Source organism: Leptinotarsa decemlineata, unplaced genomic scaffold (genome assembly GCF_025532065.1).
Source record: "Leptinotarsa decemlineata unplaced genomic scaffold, Ldec_3_MD MMD2_tig00026316_RagTag_RagTag, whole genome shotgun sequence".
Classification (NCBI taxonomy): Eukaryota; Metazoa; Arthropoda; class Insecta; order Coleoptera; family Chrysomelidae; genus Leptinotarsa; species Leptinotarsa decemlineata.
Genome location: NW_027412685.1, coordinates 2,343,927 through 2,367,800, shown reverse-complemented (window position 1 = coordinate 2,367,800; position 23,874 = coordinate 2,343,927). Strand labels below are relative to the sequence as shown.

General features: G+C 35.5%; 1 protein-coding gene across 5 annotated transcripts in view; it reads right to left on the bottom strand.

Moving 5' to 3' along the window:
- Nucleotides 1-23,874, bottom strand: part of LOC111510970 (putative inorganic phosphate cotransporter) — a 99,737-nt gene that overhangs the window by 8,222 nt on the left and 67,641 nt on the right. For all 5 annotated transcript variants that reach the window (XM_023166949.2, XM_023166947.2, XM_023166951.2 and 2 more), the window contains 6 exons: nucleotides 23,313-23,625; nucleotides 15,097-15,317; nucleotides 12,926-13,075; nucleotides 12,733-12,865; nucleotides 3,270-3,514; nucleotides 860-983 (listed from right to left, as the gene is read on the bottom strand). In XM_023166949.2, coding sequence (XP_023022717.2) covers nucleotides 860-983; nucleotides 3,270-3,514; nucleotides 12,733-12,865; nucleotides 12,926-13,075; nucleotides 15,097-15,317; nucleotides 23,313-23,625 — 1,186 coding nt within the window. The remainder of the gene's footprint in view (nucleotides 1-859; nucleotides 984-3,269; nucleotides 3,515-12,732; nucleotides 12,866-12,925; nucleotides 13,076-15,096; nucleotides 15,318-23,312; nucleotides 23,626-23,874) is intronic.

The following is a 23,874-nucleotide window of genomic DNA, read 5'->3' as shown; positions in this document are numbered from 1 at the left end:
ATATTAATCGAATTGTTATTATATAAGGCACTAGTTAGGTGGAATTTAGTTACTATGAAAACGCTTGAGGAAGCTATTATATAGCGAAACACGTGTTGCAATTTGGTAAACTATCTAGTGAACATCTCATATTGAAGTATTGGATGAAGAAAATAACTTTTATTTAGTTTGTACTGAGATTTTAAGTTTCGGTTTATCAAACAATTCTCAAGTGAATTGATCAAATGAAAATGAAAATAGACCTAAGTTATTTCCTTTATCCATCAAGTAATATGAATTTCCACAAATCAAAATCTTAGTAAAAATTAGAAAGAAGTTATTTTCTCTATTTCTATTTATATGAATTTCCACAAAATGAATAGGTCGTCAATCGAATAAGTCACAATGAAATGGTGCTTGAAGGTATTCCCATCTTTGATATTCTTTAGAATCTCCACAACTCTGTAAAATGAGGATTAAAATTGTAAAAATATCCTTCTTCAAATACTGTCTTCTCAACTGTGAGTTGATAGCTTTAGCTAGGTAGCAGTGGTTTCAGGTTGGAAAAATATTTTGAAAACACAAAATTTCAGTTCATGAAAGGTATTGCAAGTATTCGAAAGAGATAGTTTCTATCACTCAGTTGATGTTGATGTTCACGTACAATATCAGACTTTCATTTCAAATATACGTTCTGAATGTTATTGCCAAAAATTTCAACTAGAGAATCACTTGTATTTGAAAGGAAATTGTTGTCTAGGTCGCCTTATGGTTTTCTAATACGAGAAAATAAATAATATCTGTCAATGACGTAATGATATGATGGAAATAACATATGTTATCTGAATGATGATAAACAGAATATTTTTTCATTACACACCTGATTTATCTTCGTCATTCCATGGTTGGATTTCTCCAGATCCAAATATAACGAAGATTAAACTCGCAAGAGCATAAATGGAAGCCGTTAAGTAGAATATTACTTTCCATTGCTCCGGATTTTTCTGGAATAGAAAATGATAACGAATATATAATGATAAAGCCACTTAAAAGGTATGTATTCAAAATGTCAATATGAAGGAAAATTTTGCCACAATTTAGCCTTCTTTCTATATTTTACAGTTCACGAGATTTCCATGCATAGACTTAAAATTTGAATAGCCCCTATATATTCAAAAAATTATAATTTTCAATAGTCTCTGTATGCATTCACTGTATGAGGATTGGAATATTTCAGTTTTTTAGAATCAATCAAATCTATGGTCCGATTTTTTCAGAGCTATAAAAAAAATTAATTCATAACATTTTATGGTTTCCAATACATGCACATACATTTTTAAAAATAATTGTTTATTGAAATCATTCATTATCATCAGCAGATGACGTTGATGTATTGCGATTCACACATCAACGAGTATTTTACATTTTTTTACCAAAACAAATTTTCATGTTTTAAAAGTTTCAGTGATATTTGTTATTTTTTCTTCAAGTTTCATAAGTTTCCATTTCTATGCCCTATTCAAATAAAGAACGAAAGAAGGTTTTTCTGAATATATTCAAATGTAGCTACTTTGAATTTATATCTTAGTACTCAATTTAATGCATGAATCTTACTCAATGTCAGATTCAGTATTCTCATTCTTTACACACAGGCAGATCATTCAAAAAAATCTCTTTTAAGAATCTATTTTTCCGTTAACCAGCTATCGCACCCCTACGAACGACAACCCCCAGAAGTCGAAACTTGGGCGATCTTACCTTTTGTCTCATAAGATTTATTTTATTTGTTTACTATATGTATATGTAGTTTTACTGTAAACAATCTTAAGAAAGTGAAAAAATACATATTATTACCTACATATTATTGATCATTTTCTTTAATTAGTTTGGTGTGTAATAACCGTGTTAGGAATCACACGTTGAAAGGTAGAACCTCGTTAGTCCTTAACTCACACAAGTTTCTCAACTTGCATAAAGATGGAGAAATTTAGGGTCTTCAATTAGGCGCTTCCTATCTTTAAATTCAAATGAAACAAAGTGAGTGTGAGATATCATCAGAATTTTAAGCGTTGGAAAGATCCATTAAAGTCATTATGTGTAGAATATAACATCGTTGAAATGTCCGCTACGGCTTCTCTGAGTGGAGGGCAACCTAAACGTCCAATTTATCATATTTATGCGATATTTGACCAATGGCATGTGTTATGTTGGCTTTGAGGACCGTTGTGGTTTGTGGTTTATTCGCATATACTAACGACCTAAGAAAACCCCACAGGAAAAACTCTAACAGGTTCACAATATCTCAGTGGCCAGTTCACACCACCTACACATGAAATGACCATGCCCTCAAATCGTTCGTGAAGAATATCCAATGTGGCATGAGCTATGTAGCATATATCGCCGTCCTGTTGAAACCGCATGTCGTTGGTATCCAAATCATCTAATTCAGGCCAAAATAATTAGGTAATCATCAACCTATAGAGCTCGCCGTTGCCAGCCCAAAATCCACACCCAGCAGAGACTCTTTCGGGATGTAACGGACGCTCTTGGATCTCATGTGGATCGGTATCGTTCCAAATTCGACAATTTTGTTTGTTCACGTATCCATTCATTCATAAATGGACCTCATCGCTGAAGATGATTTTTCGATGAAAATTAGGGTCAGTTGCCAACTGCTCCAGAGCTCATTCAGCAAACGCACATCGTTTTCTATGGTCCTATGGTCGTTTACCATCAGTTCCTGGGCCACTTGAATTTTGTAGGGGCGTATTCCCAAGTCATGACACATAATTTGCCACGTTGTGGTCTGCGAGAAGCCCAGTTCTTGTGAGAGACGCGAAATCGACGGTTTTGAATTCTCTCCTGCACACTCCCACAGACAGCAGCTATGTTTCCGGCAGATCTTGCCTTTCGTCAACGTATAGGTGTTGGTCGATCGTTTACTGATCTAGTACACTCAAATTTATTCACATTCACATTGCGAAGAGTCCTCTCAATAGGACGATTATGGCGACCGTTAAATGGGCAAAGCAATCAAAACACCTATTTTGATTATTCGCACGTGTTTTCGTATGTTATATCCGTCCATGGTGATTTGGTAAAACAGATTGGATAAATGACAACTAATTTGTCAGAGAGAGCTTCAATAAGATGGCCGTTATCAATTGTCAAAGTTCGGAAGCCCCTGTTGGAAGACTGTATAGAAAGCCAAAACGTTTCTTTCCCAAACATTATTTTCTCCCAAAAATATACCTCTTTCGATATGTAAATAAACAATAATTAAATCATACCTCTTCCACAACAAGAAGTTGAACTACTAAAGGAGCCACTATACCACAAATGTTTGAGGCACCATTCGTGATTCCCATAAGAGTACCAGCATGATTTGGAGATATATCCATGTGGTTCACGTTGAAACCGCAGTAAATGGCAGAGTTCACACCAACAGCTATGACTAGTAAAATTATAGCTTTGTTGTGCTCATCTGCACCAGTATTCCCAAGGTAAATCAGTGCTATGGCAGGAACTATCAGACCTGAAAATGAAAATAATAAATACAATTCACAATACGACTTCCTCTCCGACCGCGACAGAGGACGGTTATACCAATAACAACCGCCCTTTGGACGGAGTCCAAAAAAGAGTCCATACACCTCTTTTTTGGGCGGAGTCCAAAAAAGAGGTGTAGTTAAAATAAATAACGTCATCACCCGAAGACGATTGTTGATACTAAAAATCGAAACGTTGTGAACTAACTTGGCTTGAAATCTCTTAACTTTTTTATTTTTATCATTATTTTCATTTTTTGTTCAATTTATTTTATTTTTACTTGTATTTTATTTTATTATTATTTTATTTAAGGTTTTTTGTTGCTTAATATCATTTATTATAATTAAATAATTTACAGGTATTTATTTTCAATTCTTCTTTTTTAGCTGTTTCAGGGATTTCAAATAATTTTATATATTAGACAATGGAAGTCCGAACTAGTGAAATTCATCATGAAACATTGTCAATCATTTTCAAACAAATAATGTCACATTTTCATGAATATCGCAGTGAAATATAAAGTGTGAGGATTGGCGGCCCCCTACGCCAGTAACCAGGCTGGATGTCGACGGATTCGACGAGGTCATCAGTCCTATTATATTATAAGATTTTTTACAAATACAGCTGAAATTGAAGAACATTTTATTGGTTTCTTAGCCGTCGAAAAAACTATAGCTGAGAGTATGACTAACTATATAATCAGAACAGTTAGGTATATCATTGAAAAACTGCAGAGGCCAAGGATATGATAATGGTGCCAATATGCTTGGTGAGAAAAGTGGGGTCCAAAAACGTATTCTTGAAATCAACCCACTCGCTTATTTTTTACCTTGTGGGAGTCATAGCTGGAATCTCATCCTAGGAGATGCAGCATCGTCTTCTGTCCAAGCAAAATCTTTTTTTGGTTTGCTACAAAGGTTGTTTGCCGGCTCAAGTCAGAGGTGGGCTATTTTAAGTAATCATGTGAAATCGTTATCGCTAAAACCACTTTCTGAAACTAGATGGAAGTGCAGGGTAGCATCGGTGAAGGCCGTTAAATACCAACTAAATGATATATGTGATGCTTTAAAGGAATTATCAGAAAATGCAACAGATTGTCAGTTGGTCAGTGAATGCCATTCTATAGAAAAGGAAATAACTACCTACGAATTTGTAGTTTCACTTGTCATATGGTATGACATTCTTACAAAGATAAATGTTATAAGTAAAATGTGGCAAAATGAAAACATGCACTTAGATGTGGCTATACAATACCTAGACGCATTCACAAATTGGCTCGATAGTTCTCGAAAAAATGGTTTTCAGTCATCCCTTGTATCAGCGAGAGAAATAGCCGAAGAAAATTATATTTACAGGCAGTTCAAAGAAGTCAGAAGAAGACGAAAAAAAGCATTGCGATTATGAAGGAGAAGATGAAGCTCAAGAATTGAATGCGGAAGAGACTTTAAAAATAAACTATTTTTATGTTATTGTCGACAATGTGCGCGCAAGCTGTCATCCTAGGTTTGAGGCACTTAAACATTATGAGAGCATATTTGCTTTCATGTATAATATAAAAAGATTGAAAGAAATTAGTGATAGTGGACTGAAGAAATGCAAGGACTTGCAAATATCTATGACAGTAGAGGAATCATGAGATATTGATGGACATGAATGGTACGAAGAACTAAGAATGTTTATTCACGTATATGAAAAAAACGACGACATTATCTCGATGCTGAAATACATAATAGAAGAAAAATTACCCGAAGTTTACCCTACTATCGAAATAGTCCTGAGAATTATTGCCACCACACCTGTAACAGTTGCGTCTGCTGAAAGAAGAGTTTTTCGAGGCTCAAAATTATCAAAACATATTTGAGGAATTCGATGACACAAGAACGGCTTTCAGCCCTTGCTATTCTTTCAATCGAAAATGACGTAGCTCATTCGTTAGATTATTGTGCTTTAATCAAAGATTTCAGTCTTAGGAAAAGCCGCAAACATCAATTTTAATTTCTGTATTCATTAATTTGGAAATCTTTCAAAATAAAATATTTTAAAACTCAAACTTTATTTATTTGTATATCTATAGCATTTCTCGTCATTTCGTTAGACATGACAAATACCTAAACCAAACAACCAGATGGTCTGGTTCAAATCTACTTTCGCATCACATACTTTTCACGAGAGGCAAAGGAGTATATTTTTCAACGTTGAGGAAGTTGAATCGAGAATGTTAAAAATTTTGCACAACGAATTAATGTGTATTCTTTATCTTCTCCAATTTATAGAATGTTCGATGAAGCTTTCCATGTTATGACGAAAACAAGTCAAGTATTTATTAAGTGTAACCAAAAATAAAGATAACTTTGAATTTTGATGTTCCCAAAAGTCACGTTCTGGCAAATAACACATCACAATATTTTTCGTATTCTCATAATGTGCGATGAGACTCTGGGTTCGATGAGTTTGATATAGACGTGTGACCACTATTGATTTATTTATCAATCAGAACATACATTGAAATATATACAAGTGTTAGCTGCGATACAACATTAATATCGCTATCGTCAAATTCACATTCAATAAACACACTGCCTTGTCGGCTGACCATGCCAGACTGACTGTCCAAAACAATTCGTCTCTTAACTCCGCGCGCCCCTCCACTGACACTTCACTAACAACACGTTGGCGGTAAAACTGAATCACTACATCACCCCCCTACTTAAATTAGGTGTACAAGTAACGGCAATTTAAGTACTGGAAGTAGACACAACCTTCTACAAAGCTCCCTTACTCAATTCTCTAAGGTAGCCAAAATGATAATGAAAAGAAAAATAAACACTGACAACTAAATAAAATAGAACTTCTAATTCCTCAACGATAACCACAGTTACTGTAATTTATTAATCTCCTTATAGGGTTTCAAATTAATAACATTTTGTTTAGAGAGTTCCCTCCCCTGAACATCACCAATGATATATGAATTTGGGCCTGCCTGCCGGACAACCACAAACGGTCCTTCGAATAGCCATACAAACTTTTTGATAACTCGATCGTTTGCTGAGGACTGTGGGTGCGACCGAACAAGAACCTTATCGCCGACCTTGAAGGAAACAGGTTGAACCTTAGCGTTATGTATATCTGCCCGTTTTTGTGCTTTTGATCGTAACCGTTTAGAGGCCAATACCCAAGCCTGTTCCAAACCCATTGAAGTTTTATCGACCGAAGGAAATTGCACGATTTTCTCAAACGGGTTAGTAGACTCCTTACCGAACTGAAGAAACAGAGCCGTATATCCTGTGCTATCGTTAATAACGTTGTTCAAGCATGTTTCTACCCACGGAAGCAACATGGCCCACATTGTATGTTTCTCAGCGCAATAAGCCCTTAATAAACGACCAATTTCTCGGTTGTATCTTTCCGTCATATTCCCCTGTGGATAGTAGACAGAAATCAACTTATGCCGGATTCCAACCTCCTCTAACTTTTTTCCCCACAGCTTGGAAGTAAACTGCGTTCCATTATCGCTCAAAAAACACTGTGGTTTTTGAACTTCTCCAATGTAATTATTCAAAATTTTATTCAAAATGGTTCTAGAAGACGCCCTTTTTAGCGCGTATAACTTGATATATTTACTGAAGGCATCTACTAAAACTAGCAAATGTTGTACCCCGCCACGACTCGGTGGAAGAGGCCCCATCAAATCGATACATACTAAGTCGCCTGGTTTTTCTACTATAACAGCATGTCTCGTGCCTTGGCATTTTTTCGAAACCTTCGTTTTTTGACATATGTCACACCCGGCAACCACCTGTCGAACATGTTTTTGCATTTTTGGCCAGTAAAAATAATTTCTTAGGCTACTATAAGTTTTCGCATTCCCAAAGTGGCCTATACTCTCGTGTTGTTGTATAATTAAATCTACTATCTGAGCCCGAGGAACACATAACTGAAACCCACTGTATCCTAGACTTCCCTTTCGAAACAATAGTCCTTCATGCATTAAATACCATTTATAAATCTTCTGTTCCTTCACTCCGAGAGCCCTTTTATCGCACTTTACCTTTTCTAATATTTCAATCTTATTTCTGATCCATTCTTCCCGCATTTGGTCCTCGCGCAAATTAACAAAATGTTTTTCAATCCTAGAATAATCGGTATTCAAACGAGCAAAGAAAATACGTACATGGCCTCCGTCATTGATCGGTTCTTCTAATAAACATTTCCCTACAGGGTTCCGAGATAATATATCCGCTGTAAGGTTATCCACTCCCTTACAATGACGAATTTCAAAGTCGAATTCCTGAATGAATAGAATCCACCTAGTTAAGCGTGCGCTACGGAATTGACTTGTTAACAAAAACTCCAATGATTTGTGATCACTTATTATTACTAGTGACCTTCCCAAAACTAATTGACGCCACTGTTTCAAACAACAAATTACCCCCAAAGTTCTTTTTCGGTGACCGTATAGTTGATTTGGTGGGATTTCAAAGTTTTACTAAGGTAGGCGATCACACCTTTGTCACCCCCTTCGTATATCTGATAAAGACAGCCCCCTATCGCAAAGTTCGAGCTATCGCATTCGATATAAAACTTCCCCTCAGGTCTCGGGTGTACCATCATCGATACTTCTAAAAATGCTTGTTTGATATTTTCAAAAGCACCTTGTTTATCTTCTCCCCAGCTCCAATGAACCCCTTTTTTCAGTAGTGACAATAATGGCACTGTTAATTCAGAATAATTTTTACAGAAGCGGCTGTTGTAATTTACAAGCCCTAAAAACCCACGAAGACTTTTAACATTTTTAGGAACGGGAAAATCTTGAATTGCCTTAATTCTTTGCTGATCCATTCTAACCCCTTCTGAAGTAATAATATGCCCAAGGAAATTTACTTCACTATTAAAAAACAACGATTTTCGAAGTTTAACCGTCAACCCCCCAGCAGATAACCTCTGAAAGATATTGTCTAAATGCAAAAAATGTTGCTCAATATCCTTAGAAAAAATTATTAAATCATCTACGTATATAAACGCATAATCAACTTCTCCCAGTACCATATTTACACCCCTAATTAACGAAGCCATCGACGTTGACAGTCCAAATGGTACCCTTTTAAATATATACGATGTACCCTCAAAAACAAATCCCACATATTTTTGATTTTCCTTTTTGATTGGCAATTGCCAATATGAAGCAGTTAAATCCATTACACTAAATATTTGTCCTCGTTTAAAACTGAGCAATAATTCCTGTGGATTTGGTGGTACAACGAAGTCCTTATCTATGCGCTTATTTAAATAACGAGCATCTAAACATATGCGCACGGATTTGTCTTTTTTAAGAACTGTAACTAAAGGTGAAATAAATTCGGTTTTTCCAGCTTCAATAACCCCTAGATTGATCATTTCCTGAATTTGTTGCCGAACCTCTTCCCTATAAACAAAAGGTATGGGATATGATGGACCACAGAAAGGACTATCATCCTTCAGCTCAATTTCATGTTCATAACCCCTTATTAATCCCGGCCTTTCTGAAAAAAGATCATCATACTTCTTCAGAAGTTGGAACAATTTATTTTTGCCCTTCTCTCCCAAATTAGCATTATCTACTATTGCCTGATAATCGCTATCACTATAGTGGTGTTTTTCACCCTGGGTGGATGTTCTTTCTAACCGATTAACTTGCAGAGGTCGTTCATTATTCAACAAAAGTGAAAATATTTCATTATCTTTGCAATAAAAGTTAACCTGATATTTTTCGTTTTGGCACGAAAAATGCATTGCCCTTTTGTCAAAATGGAGCTCTACTTTGTAGTTTCTCATCCAATCTACTCCTAAAATAATATTTTTATTTAACCCTGGTACGATTAAGCATTTTGCTTCGCAACTTCGCTTTCCTACCAAGAATGTCAATAAAACCTGCTTTTTTATCTTAACTGGTTTAGCACATACAGCCATAATAATAGAAGTATTTGTTACTGGTAATATCGGAATATTTTCCAAACCTTTTTCAATATGATTGAAAAATTCCTCTGATATCGCTGATATCTCGCTACCACTGTCTAGCAGTGCTTCGCTTTTAAAATCCCCTAGAATAACCTGAATTATAGGTGATCTAACTTCCCTAACTTCCTTTACTTCGTTTTCCCCCTCTGACTCACTTAATAAATAATCCGATGGTTCTTCATCAAAAGCTGTAATCAAACGAACATTTTCTGTTGTACCCGCATTACCAGAATTTTGAAAATTACTTCTAGTAATTTCTCCTCGACGACCTTCATTTTGATTATTAACCCTTTCGTTCCTACGACGCTGATCTTCCCTATCGTACCCTTTTTGGTCATGTCTTGTATTACTTCTCTGTCCCCCCCAATCATTACAGTAAGTTTCATCAACTTTTCTGAGATATTCTTCAACTGCCTCTACCGTTTTCAGCCCCTGCGTAATTATCCCCCGGTAAATTTCTATAGAAAAATGTTTGCCCAACATTTCGACCAGTCTATGTTCCTCTACTGTTTCCGATAAATAATTCGCTTGCGTTACTAGGTTTATAAAATAATCTGACCTACTTTCCCCTCTTTTTTCCCTCTCGAATTTTCCATAATTCAACTCCATAAAAAGATCCCTCTGTCTATCTACCCCCCAGAATCTTTCTCTAAAAGCCCTTTCGAAACCTTCAAAATCAGCGAAGGACTCCTCCCTAATCGCTGCCCAGTCCGCCGCGGAACCTCGTAAATTATTTAATGCAAGACTCAGTTTGTTTCCGGCAGGTACACCCGCATCGCGAAACATATTTTTCAATTTCTTTAAAAAAGTCATAGGATGAACTTTTCCATTTGGATAAAATGTTAATGTTGTCCCCCCTAATTCTCTCCAATTCAAAATAAAAGAATGATTTTGTTGATTTAAGTCTTGGTGATTTTGAACTGCGACAACAGGTGCCGACTGATTCCCCTGGCATTGATTTACTATCTGATTTCTATTAACTTGTAAAGTTAAATTTTCAACAGTTTGCCTCAGTTGTGACATATCCTGAGCCAATTGGCGAAAAACATCGTTAAAATTATTTTTTTCAATATTTTCATCGGACTGCACCGTCTCAAATAAATCGGTCCCGTCCATGTCTGAACAACTCAAATTGTTTTTACTTATTTCCGCCCTACTTCCAGTATTCTTTTTTCCTTTGGGCATTTTACAACAATAATGTGCCCGCCGTTTTTTCTTAACTAAGTACTAACAATATTTATATATCCCCATGCACATAAATAGAAAAAGTTCAAATATTAATTTCAATAGTTCATGAAATCTTCAAATAAGTTTATAAATACGCAGATAACATTGAACAATCTCACCGGTCTCCACGTCCTATTTGTTTCCCGGTACTGCGTCAGTGCTTCCTCGAAATCCTCTGCTCTCCCCTCTCCGCTCTCTGTTTCAGTTCGCCGAATTCGTAAGATCGCCGCCACTTGTGTATATTATTTCAATTTATCTATCGTGTGACACGCTATACTTTGCCGCTGTTGGGTGCCAATTTATGCGATGAGACTCTGGGTTCGATGAGTTTGATATAGACGTGTGACCACTATTGATTTATTTATCAATCAGAACATACATTGAAATATATACAAGTGTTAGCTGCGATACAACATTAATATCGCTATCGTCAAATTCACATTCAATAAACACACTGCCTTGTCGGCTGACCATGCCAGACTGACTGTCCAAAACAATTCGTCTCTTAACTCCGCGCGCCCCTCCACTGACACTTCACTAACAACACGTTGGCGGTAAAACTGAATCACTACAAATGTTATCAGTCAAATGATACGGTATAAGTAACATTTTGAATGTAATTTTATTTTCCGTTCAATAAACATGCGGCAAAAAATCAATGAACTATCCCTATGACTATTCTAAGGATATTTTATCCTATTATGATTTTTGATATGACGCTTGGTTTCGAAGATACGGGGCAAAAGATACTTTCGACAGTAACAGTTTTGGTAATGTTGAATATATTAACGTAGCCGAAATACCACACTGGACTTACGAAGTGATAAAAAATCTAACAATTCCATTGATACCTACAACATTCCGATAACTACAAACGGCTGCAGACATTCAATTTGCTGGGAGTAACGCAATCAGAAACGATCCTAGTGGTTTTGAAAGAGTTCGGGAGTCGATGAGAAGATTGGATTCTTGCCTCCTTGCGGGGGATAGTCATGTTTAACAGTTCTTGTAGATTAAGAAACATTACATTTACTTTTTGGTACTAAATTGATATTGTCGAAATTCGTTTTCGCTCTATATCTTCGATACAGAGCCCCGTCAAAAATAATCAAAAAACAAAATATCCCTAGAATAGTCCAAGGGATAGTCAATTAAATTTTTGTTGCATCTTCAATAAAAACCATGTATAAGGAAGGAGAGGGAGAGGTTTGAACTACTGCTACTGCTGTTATCAGACATAAATTTGAAGTTATGTGCCTTTTAGCATTCAAACAAAAAAAGTAGAAAATTTTCACCTTTGAAAAAATAATTTTGAAGTTGGCCGAGAGGAGTAAATATTCCGTTTTCATTCTCCATAGAATTATTTACCAGGAGAGTCAAACTTTATGAAACCTTTTTCAAGAGAAGTATTATAACAAATATTGATAATTAGTCAGTCTATATAATATTATAGACAGTTCTAGTTATCAACGACGTGACCGGAATATTGAAAAAACTAAAAACTTTGCCTAAAACTGTTTATGTGGTATTTGAAGAAAAAATAAGAAGTTATTTTCGTAAGAGACAGAGATTCTTTATTGTAAACGTGAAAAGTATTTCGGACTAAAACTTGCCTAATCCGTTTTTCTTATGAATGTAAGTTTTGCACATTATCTTGAAGCCTTTCAAGCATTTTTTTGATTTTCCTGATTTTGGCATGGAAAATGAAAGAAAATCCAGTTCAGATATGAGTTTTCTATTTGAATTCAAATACTTCAGTTAGGGAAAATTATGTTATTATTATGAACTATTACAATGCAATTAATTTGGTAAAAATTTGAACAATATGATTTGATTCGTATATTACTTGAAATCCATTAAAAATTTATCAATAGAAATGATGTTTTTCAGTTTCTGAATTAAAACGATTTTTGATCAACTTTTTTACTAGTTTTTTCCTGAAACCACTCCGAATTCTCTGTTTAGGAAAATAGTTCAACTCACCAATAGTATTGAACACTTTTCTGGAAACTCCAATTGTGAGAATATTTTTGTTGATCAGCCAGTCGGCGATGGAGCTGAAGACGAAGCTCAATACCCAAAGTACAAAATATGGCAGTGCAGATAGAACACTATTCTGAGAAAAAAAAAAAGAGGAAATTCAGGGAAACTTTTGTACCCAGACAAATCAACTCACAGATTTGATGTTGAAATCCATCACGTTGCTCATGTAAGCGGGAATCTCCGTCAATAATGTCCAAAATCCCCAGTTGTGACCACTTTGCGTGAGGAAGATAGCCCAAACGGGCCAGGATGTGAATATTTTTGACCAAGGTGTCGACATTTTCTGTGAATGCATAAAAAAAGTTCAAATGAAGCTTGATTTTGTGAAAATATTAAGGTACTTATAATAAAACAGTTTACGATAAAATATTAGTTTTATGCATCATTTGAAGTTTGCTGTCTTCTTATTCTAGTAACAATTACTGAAAAAAGCGGACCAAAGAAAATTAGGACTCAGTTTAATAGTACAAGAGTTATTATTTCATAACATACAAGTACTTGAATTCCAAATATGTTTTTGGGGTGTATTGTTTTCAATAATTGTATTTCTATAGTGGACAATTCAAATTGGCAAAAATAAAAACCTAGGCGCGTATCCGTAAGACTCGTAACTGCTAACATGTTACGTAATATTTGGTGTCAACATTGCACCAAAAACTTCGAGAATTATTTTACGTTTAAAAAAAATTGACCGTGGTTAACACCATAGTTGTGTGAATTGTAATATAGCAGGCTTTTTAAATAAACCGCCGTATACAGGATGCTGTCTATTTATCGTTTCAGCAAATTTTCATTTTTCATAGTCATATTTTTTAATGCTGAACAACTTTTCTCAATAATATTTCCTGAGATTTTTCAAAATAAGAGTACTTTACTCCTGTCTCAAAATCAAATATTTGAAGGCTCCTCGTAAATGATTTGTGTTTTAATGTATTTCTTGGTGCATGTTGAGTTTTAGGAAATGCACAAACTTTCTCAAGAATAACTTGTTGAAAAACCCTTAATAAATACGTTTTCCATATGATGCATACTTTGGGGATGGGGATATATATACAGGGTGTAACATAAGTACGTTGAAATATTCAAGTGTAGTATTCCTGAGACAATTTTAAGAAAAAAAGGCTATATGAACTTGTGTCCGAAAATGCTTCGTTTCGGAGATAGGGGATGTTGAAATTGAATTTTTTTGTTCGCTTTTTGGAAATAACTCTTGCAAAAAATAAGTTATTTGCACGAAATTCGGTACCCGGGGTTTTTTTGAATTGGGAAATCATAATTTCGTATTGATTTTCATGTAACATCTAGAGGGCGCTGCGTACGCTGTCATTATTTATTTCAAATTGCCCTAACTTTTTTGACAGTGAACTTTTGGTACTTTTCATGAAAAAACTAATTCCCACACCTTTTCCAAGTAAAAAAGGTATACTTCCTCAACAATACTGTAGGTGATAGTTTTCGAGATATTTACTATTATCTATATCGATGCATATTACTCAGCTCCTAGGGCGATAAGTGAAGTTGCTGAGAACATTACTGAAACTAAATATGTGGTGGATCTCATCAAAATAAACAACTTTTTCCTATAAAATGTTCAACGAAGAATGATTCGTTTTCGAAATACAGATTGTTGAAATTTTTCAAAACATGGTAGGTTTTTGTCATAAGTTTTTTGCAATTTTAGTTATTTTCAAACTTAATACGCAGTACACCCGTACATACTTCTTCTGAACTGAGCATTATCGAACTTCTTATTCAATCCAAATTAAAAAAAAATGTCAGGTTTAATTATTCAATTAGAAAGTGCTACATTTCGGAGTTGGTGAAAAAAAAAATCGGAGAAGTAATATGTTATTTATTCGGAAAATAAACATATAAGAATTGAACGAAACAACTATTACATCAACTGTTCAAAGTGATGACCCCCAACAGTAATACAAGCTTCTGCTCTCCTCATCCAAGAATTATGCACCCGTTGAAAAATTCCCGGAGTGTTTTCAATGGGGCTAGCATAAACTAGTGATTTTAGGTGTCCCGAAAAGAAAAAATCAACGGGATTGAGGTTCGGTGACCTCGGGGGCCAATGCTCAGTGCCTCCTATCCTATCCACTTGTTACGCAGTTCATTGGCATTGGCAGACTGTAATTTTCTTTGGAATTTGATAACAATTCCACATTGAATACGAAAACTTACTTTTGTTCAAATTAACTTCCAAGTAGACAAACATAAATACAAGTGTATCACTATTGCTTTACTTTACCTTACTACTAACTATTCTTGCTACAAAAATGCAATTTCCATATTTACCGTTGATTGATCCGTATGACCCAAACTGTTTTCAATGTAAAATTTCTCCTCTTCAGTTATTGTCGAATGATGTGATGGTCCATCGCAGCCGTAATAGCAGAAGAGAAAACACCATGCTAATCCAGCTCCACTGAAGGAATAAAATACCATTGGCCATCCATACCAGCTAGAGGCGATGAAGCCCGTTAGTAACATCGAAGCTACTGTTCCAAATGGGCCAGCTGGAAAAAGTTGGTTGATTACTCAAAACGAGAAAGGTAAATATTCATATGTATTTAATGGGAATCGCATTGGATATAAGTGAATATTTTATGTGTCGTGCCGATACAGGAATTCAATAATAATGATAATTTGCTATAAAATAGGTCTAGGATGGGGGATACCTATCGATGTCGCCTTCAAAAATTTCGATAAAAGCCTGGTACCGAAAACCGAACTAGGTTTGTTAATGCTCGAAACAGCTGTGAAATTAGGATAAATGAAAGCAAAGAACTTTACAATCAGCAAATTAGAGATAAACTGCTTGCCAATCCCAATGGGTCTAGATCCTTCTGGTCGGTAGTTGAAGCTGTTAATCACAACTTTACGAAATCCACAATTTCATCATCAACATAAGCAAATGGTCAATTGCAACAACAGCCAAAAAAAGCAAATCTACTAGCTGAACAATTTGCAACTTCACAGTCGATTTTCTGGGAAAGGTACCATCCACAATTCCTCACTAGAATTCACAATTTCGGAAATTACTTTTCGACAACTTCTGGTCAGATGAAGTGCCGTAATCGTTCTTAAAAAGTGCACAAATGAACTAGCACCAGTATTTTGCAGACTTTTAAACCTGTCTTACAACAAAGGGATTTTTCTTTCTTGTTGGAAGATTGTTCGCGTTCAGACTATTCCCAAAAAGGGCAAGAAAAATCTTCCAAATAACTATAGACCAGTCGCTCTGCTATCAGTGATATCAAAAGTCTTGGAGAAAGCCGTAAACCACCCTAACCTTGAATATTTGGAAGGCTTCAACATCTTGAACGATCATCAATATGGCTTTCGGATACAAAGATCAACAGGAGACATTCTATCGTATGTCACCCGTATTTGTAATAACGTAATCTAGAAACATGGAACATGGAATCAAGAGTTGTAGCGTTTGACATTCCTAAGGCCTTTGACCGTGTGTGGCTTGAGAGTTTGCTGGCCAAACTTTGAAGCTATGGTTTGTCGCTTAATTGTTTTGTATGACTCTTCAGCTTTCTGACAGAAAGCTCTCTGCAAGTGGCCATCGACGGATATCTCTTGAATACTTTTACCATCAACGCTGGGGTTCCCCACGGATCTTTATTATCTCCAACCCTCTTTCTATTGTATATCAACGACTGATTGAAAAAAAAAACGCGAATCCAATATATTGCTTTCCTGACGACTCTTGTTTCGCCATTCTATTTGGATTCTAGGATATCACATGCACATCTTCATCGGCAGCAGGAGATTGCATATCTTACTGAGGATCTAGAAGTAATTGGGGTGAAAATAACCAGGTTCAATTCAATGCCACAAAAACCCAGGTATCGGTTTTCCCCCCCAAAAAAAAATGTCTCCGAACCTTATATAATAATGTCAGGTCAGACAATTCCACTTTTTCTATTTCGGGTAAGTTCTCACCCGAAGACGATTGTAGATACTAACAATCGAAACGTCGTGACGTAACTTGGTTTGGAATCTTTTAATTTTCATTTTTCCTTTTTTGTTAATAATATTTTTTTATTTTCAGCTTTCATTAATACTTCAATTTTCATTTTTTTGGTTGTTGCTTGTATGTTATTTTTTTGTAATTTCAGTTTATTGTTTAATAAAATTGTTATTTTCGGTTAATCTTTTTAATTTTTTTTAGGCATTTCAAATGAATTTATATTATATTAGACAATGGAAGTCCGAACTGATGAAATACAACACAAAACATTGTCAACCACCTTCAAACGATTCCACTTTCTGCTTCGGTGAGTTTGTTGGGGATTAAAATGGAAACCAATATGTCTTGGCACAGTAATGAAGCTGGAATTGCAAAAGCCGCTTCTTTTGGAACAGCTTGGAACACTGTTCCAAACTAGAAAACTGTAACCACCTCAGCAACTTTGGATGTTTCATAAATCTCATATCAGACCTTCTTTGGAGTATTGTTCTCATGTATGGCCCCTGCGCATACCCTGAAGCTGCTGGATTTCATCCAGGAAAGAGCCATCCACCTCATTGGAGACGCGAACATCACTTGCAACCTTGATAGTCTGGAACTACGAAGAAGGCTAGAGATACATGAATACATGAATAATGAATACAGGGTAGGTCATTATTATGGAATAAAAGTGGGAGTGGCTCTAAAATTCACCCTTGTGACGTACACCAAGTGAGATGGAGTGATTACAAATATACATTGCCAACCTTCCCTTCACGTTCCACTAACGTAGAATTTTATGGGACCGAATATACCCATTGCTTCCGGTTGCAATTCCGTGGTTGCGTGGAAGAGCGCTTTTCTATCGTTCTCATAAGGTAGAAAAGCGAACGATGCCATTTGCTACTCATTATTAATTAACCTTGTTCTCTGTAACTGCTGTTTGTGTAGCAATAAAAACATTTATTATTATTTACCAAAAACTTGGTTTTGTAGTATCAAAAGTTCCACACAAGTCGAAGAATAATACCACGACGAATTGATTTGGATCCAGGTTTTTATGTATGTGTGGCACTAGATCTGTCAATGCTGTCTTAATTGATACATTTCGTCGAAAATAACATTGACAGCGTGTAATAATATTGTTACCTACCATTGAGAAAGTGGGTAATGCTGAAAACCCTTCGGTGAATTTTTAGAGGCGTTTTATCAGTATACCTATATTCCAGTTAACAAAATAAACTTTCGCATGAATAGTTTAGATATTCGTTATATTGTATATTTCAGTTCAGTAAACACAATGTTATTCATTCGCCTCATTACAAATGATAGACGAGGTACTCTTTTGGCCTTGGTATTATTCCACTGTCTTGGAGTAATTTCGCTGAATCCGCTTTCTTTATTAAGTTATTGGCAGATTAATTGATAACACAAATTTTCCAATGAACAGTTAATCCTCAAATTGAAATATATCTCCATATTATCTTTCTCTCGTCGAATTAATAATTGGTTGAGTGAACCATCTGTCGTAGACAAAAATAATTCATTATCAGAAATAAATGTAATCTTTTATCAGTTATCAGATGTCTTTGCTATCAAATCCACATTCTGTGAAAATTATCGTACATGAAATATTGCAAGTGTGGGAATTATTTATACAGGGTGTCCCTGGACTTCCTCTTTTCCTCTCGGGAATGTATAGATGGGGTCAAAATATCACCAGTACTTCATATAACTTTTTTTCCTAAAAGTCTTCGTAACCAAGTTACGGGCCCTCGAAGTTACAAAATGAAAAATGTTTTTCTTTGATAACTTTTCAAGTGAATATTCAAAATCATCCAAATTTTGGTAATTGACTAAACAAATGAATTCCGTCGATGAGCTTTCATGCAGGAGTCAGTTGTTTTGCTACAAAGTCAGGAACGGACTACCCCCGATGGTCCACACCCCAAAACTTTGAAATGACAGATATTTTTCAATATTTTTCAACAAAATAAGGTTACTTGGACAATTTTATGAATAAAAGTACTCGTGTGGAAAGTCGATCGGAGCAACGAGTCTTGATAAAAATGTAGTTCTACTCGACGACATCAAACCCGCTCGTCCACCATTATTTGAAATGAATAATTATCAAAGCAGAAATAATAATACAAAGTATGCTAAAATGAAGTCGTAAACAAAAAGTACAGTACCTATATGGAAGTTTGAGTCACAATTGTGATAGCAGATATTTTTTCAAAAGAAATATCAAGTTCTGTAGATTCGTGGTGTTTTTAAACTAACAAGCTACTCTACTATGAAATATCGAATTCATTCCATATTTTGTATGTACATAATACGTGTGGAATAATCACGTTTCGTGTTGATCAGTTATCTGAATCTCATGAAACTCAACATTCGAATGTTTCAAATTCTTCTTCACAGCTAAACTGTTGAGGAGTTTCACTGATAATTATAATTTTATGGGAGAAATTCTTTAACACGAATCTAAATTTAGCTGAAAAAACGCACATCGGAAAAAATATTTACTATACTAATAAAAAGCAAACGAATGAACTACAAAAACGGCTGCACATGATCAGGTGAAAAATATCCAGGGAATAATTATGTTCCATTTCTTTCACAGATGTTGACAAAAAAACCTTTTAGAAAGTTTTGATAAAAAATGAGAAACTGGAATGCGATTTTGTTTTGTTGAGTGGTGCGTTGTCATATGACTATCATTGTATTGTCAATATTCTATAGGATATTTTGAATTTTTTTGATATGGCCGAACAGTTTACATTCAATGAATATGCAGATATGCATGTATTTTATGGACGAGCATTTTGTAATGCTGCAGAAGCTCGTCGTCTGTATTCCGAGCATTTTCCCAATCGAACGGTACCGTCAAGAGAAACATTCGAGCGTGTCGATCGCAGCTTGAGGGAGACAGGTATGTAATAATTGATAATTAATTTGAGCACGTTGTTTTATTTCGATATTATTGTAGGTACAGTTTTGCCAAAACGAGGTGGTGAGGGCGCTCCTAGGACTGTACGTACCGTTGTATTGGAGGAAAATATTTTGGAAGCCGTCGCTGATGATTCTTCAGTGAGCATCAGAAATCTATCAGAACAGTTCCATACATCCAAGTCCACTATTCATAGAATAATTAGGGAACAACTGCTGCACCCATTTCACATCCAGAAGGTACATGCCATGACACCTCAAGATTTTCCAGCACGACTGGAATATGCCAATTGGTTCATGGATAGGCAAAGAGAGGATATGACTTTTATTAATCGAGTTTTATTCACTGATGAAGCAGGTTTCAGTAGAGATGGAGTTATCAACTCTCATAATCTCCATATATGGGCCGAAGAAAATCCCCATGGGATATTGCAAACCAAACACCAACGGAAATTCAACGTGAATGTTTGGGCTGGTATAATAGGAAACCATCTTATAGGACCATTCGTTCTACAGGACCGATTGAATGGAGAACGTTATTTGGAGTTCATTCAGAACGATTTGAATGGACTTTTGGAACATGTTCCATTGCAAACCCGAAGAGATATGTGGTTTATGCATGATGGCGCTCCTCCTCATTTTAGTTTCATTGTGCGTGACCATCTGAACCATATTTTCCACAATAGATGAATTGGTAGAGGTGGGCCATATTAATGGCCATCGCGGTCTCCGGATTTAAATCCATTGGATTTCTTTCTGTGGGGACATCTAAAAAGCCTTGTTTACGCTACACCTATTCACACAAGAGATGCATTGTTGAATAGAATAACATTACATTGTGAAGCCATACGAAACGACCCTGGAATGCTAATTCAAGTACAGAGAGGGTGTCTTCGCAGACTAAGAAAATGTATAGAGAGAGAAGGTGGTCATATCGAGCAGTTTCTGTAGCGGATTTTTCATTTCTGTTTGCTCTTGAGGCTCTTGAGTTTCGTTAGTTAAACGTGTTTGCATTATAAAAATTCGTTATGAACATTTTACCTATCATTTCCATTTTCCTTGAAAACTAATATTTTCGAATAATGGTAGACATCTCAGGATAAATGTTGTTGAATTAACGTTATCATTATTATTTCTGCTTTGATAATTATTCATTTCAAATAATGGTGGACGAGCGGGTTTGATGTCGTCGGGTGAAACTACATTTTTATCAAGACTCGTTGCTCTGATCGACTTTCCACACGAGTACTTTTATTCATAAAATTGTCCAAGTAACCTTAATTTGTTGAAAAATATTGAAAAATATCTGTCATTTCAAAGTTTTGGGGTGTGGACCATCGGGGGTAGTCCGTTCCTGACTTTGTAGCAAAACAACTGACTCCTGCATGAAAGCTCATCGAAGGAATTCATTTGTTCAGTCAATTACCAAAATTTGGATGATTTTGATTATTCACTTGAAAAGTTATCAAAGAAAAACATTTTTCATTTTGTAACTTCGAGGGCCCGTTACTTGGTAACGAAGGATTTTAGGAAAAAAAGTTATATGAAGTACTGGTGATATTTTGACCCCATCTATACATTCCCGAGAGGAAAAGAGGAAGTCCAGGGACACCCTGTATACACTATTGATCAATCCTCAGAGATTAGATTGTAATATTAAACAAACATTCCAAATCAAAAATCAACAGTAAATAGTCAATTGAAAAAATCAACTTCATAAACTTTTCGTTCAATTTTGAGTTAATTGTCCAACTTATGATCGGTTGTGACAATTCCTTGAACTATGAGAAGTGTGAAACATTCGTCTTCACAAGCCAATTGTTACTTTTGTAATAATTGGCTCATGGCAACTATAATTTATGTACATACACGAAATAATCAGTAAAAGACTTTATTGATGAATAGCTTTTTCTTGCATCATCATATCATAAACACTTGTTCACAAAAAGAATTTGAAGCTTTGATAACTTTTAATTATTATATGCGAGCGCTTTTGATAGCAGACTGTGCTATCATCTTCATGGCTCTACTCAAACTGAGCATTTTATCTTCTTGTTTGTTCTTTTATACGGTTAGATCGCCTTAGTGAACTTGTTATTGTTGTTGATGGTTTATCATTTAGGGCTTGGGCAGGTATTTTTCCTCCCTTTTCATCCAGATGTCTCATTAAGTTTGCCTGTACTCGGGTTGTATCAGGTAATATCTCTGTGTTTCTTTAGGTTCATTGTTTCTAGGAATGTGTATTGTTTTGTGGAGTTTATGGAATGTTAGGTATTGTTGTGATTTGATTTGTATTTGTTCCTCGATAAGTGAACTATGACTTTTGACATTATGGATGTTTACGTTTTCCCAGATGTTCATACACATTCCTTCATTGACTTGTTTTATGAGTTTGATGTTTTCTGGTGGGGAAGAGTTATGTTTGTTTTGTATGGCGTGTGTGGTGAGGTGTGATTTATATGTTATTGGGTTTATGTATGCTTTTTTGTTCTCGTCGTTGGATCAATTTTGTCATGGTTTGGCCTGCATATAATTTGGTGCAGTCCGAGCATTGCATGCTGTACACTCCGTTCAGGTTTTTGTCTTTTTTTTATTCATAGCTGTTTATTTTTTGTTTTATTCTCGTGTTTGGCTTGTAAGTGATGGTGATGTTCAATGGTTTCAAGATGTTTATTAATTTTCTGGTTTGGTGACCTATGTATGTGAATATAGTCCATCACCAAACAAATACAAATCAAAACACAACAAGACCTAACATTCAATATACTCCACAAAACAATGCAATATTCCTAGGAACAATGAACCTAGAGAAACACCAACACAAAGGATATTACGTGATATAACCCAATTAGAGACAAATTTAATGAGACATCTGGTTGAAATGGTAGGACAAATATCTGCATAGGTCCTAATTAATGAATCATCAACAACAATAACAAATTCACTAAGGCGATCTCATCGTATAAAAGAACAAACAAGAAGAAAAGACTTTCAGATTTGAGTAGAGCTATGAAGATGATAGCACAGTCTGTTATCGAAAGCGCTCGCATATAATAAGTAAAAATTATCAAAGCTTCAAATCCTTTTTGTATACAAGTGTTAATATTTAAACATTGAAAATGAAGGAAAACTAGTTGCATCAATCAAAATCATCATATCGATATACATAAAATTTAAGTAATAGCCTTAGCTTTTCTCATGTTGAACAATTTCAGCATCTAAGTTCTACTGGACGAAACTTGACTCAACGAAGGATATACCTTCCGAAAAATGAAATAAGATAAAAACAGCACAAGTTCACGTCGAGAATATTCAGCTGAGGGATCATAATTCAATTCTATTAACAGAAAGACATCTAACGACTTCACAATACATAATGTACATTGGCTTAACTTTGTCGAAGTATCGAAAATCAAAAATGTTACTAGAATCTTCATTCACTCAAAAACTATCTAGTTCACACACACGCACGCACCAAAACACGCACGCGCGAACACACACACACACCGTTATGTTTGTAACAATATTCAATGTCAGTACCGAGTTTCTTCTGAATTATTAAATTTGGGTTGATATTTTCAAAATGTCTAGTTCCTACCTGCATACACAAATGTTCCCAATCTACTCCTCTCGTTTGGTGGTACCCATTTAGCCAGAAGAACGTGCATAGATGGAAATATGAAGCCTTGCGACAGTCCTTGAATAGCTCTTCCAACCATCACTCCTTTCGAACCCAGACTCGCTGCCAAACTAGGAATTGCCATTCCGGCCAGAGAACAAACTCCCATCGAACCTATTAAAAACCATTTTGGACCGTAACGGTTCGATAACCACCCAGCTCCCACTTGGGGAAGAATGTAACCCCAGAAGAACGCAGACAAGACAACACTTTTATCTGTCCAGTTGTAAGTCTGAAAAATGTATTATTCATCAGTTATTTGTTATCGAAATAATTTACTTACCAATCTATTATGAGACATGAAAAATCAAGAAATTTAAATGGTGTCGTTGACAGTTGAACAAGATTTGATGAACAATTGGGTGGTTCATTAAGCATTTCCTATCTTTGAATTTAAATAAAACGAATTGTGTAATCGAAACTTTTAATCGTTTGAAAGACTAACTGATATCGTTCCAAAGTCCACCACCAATTTTCCATG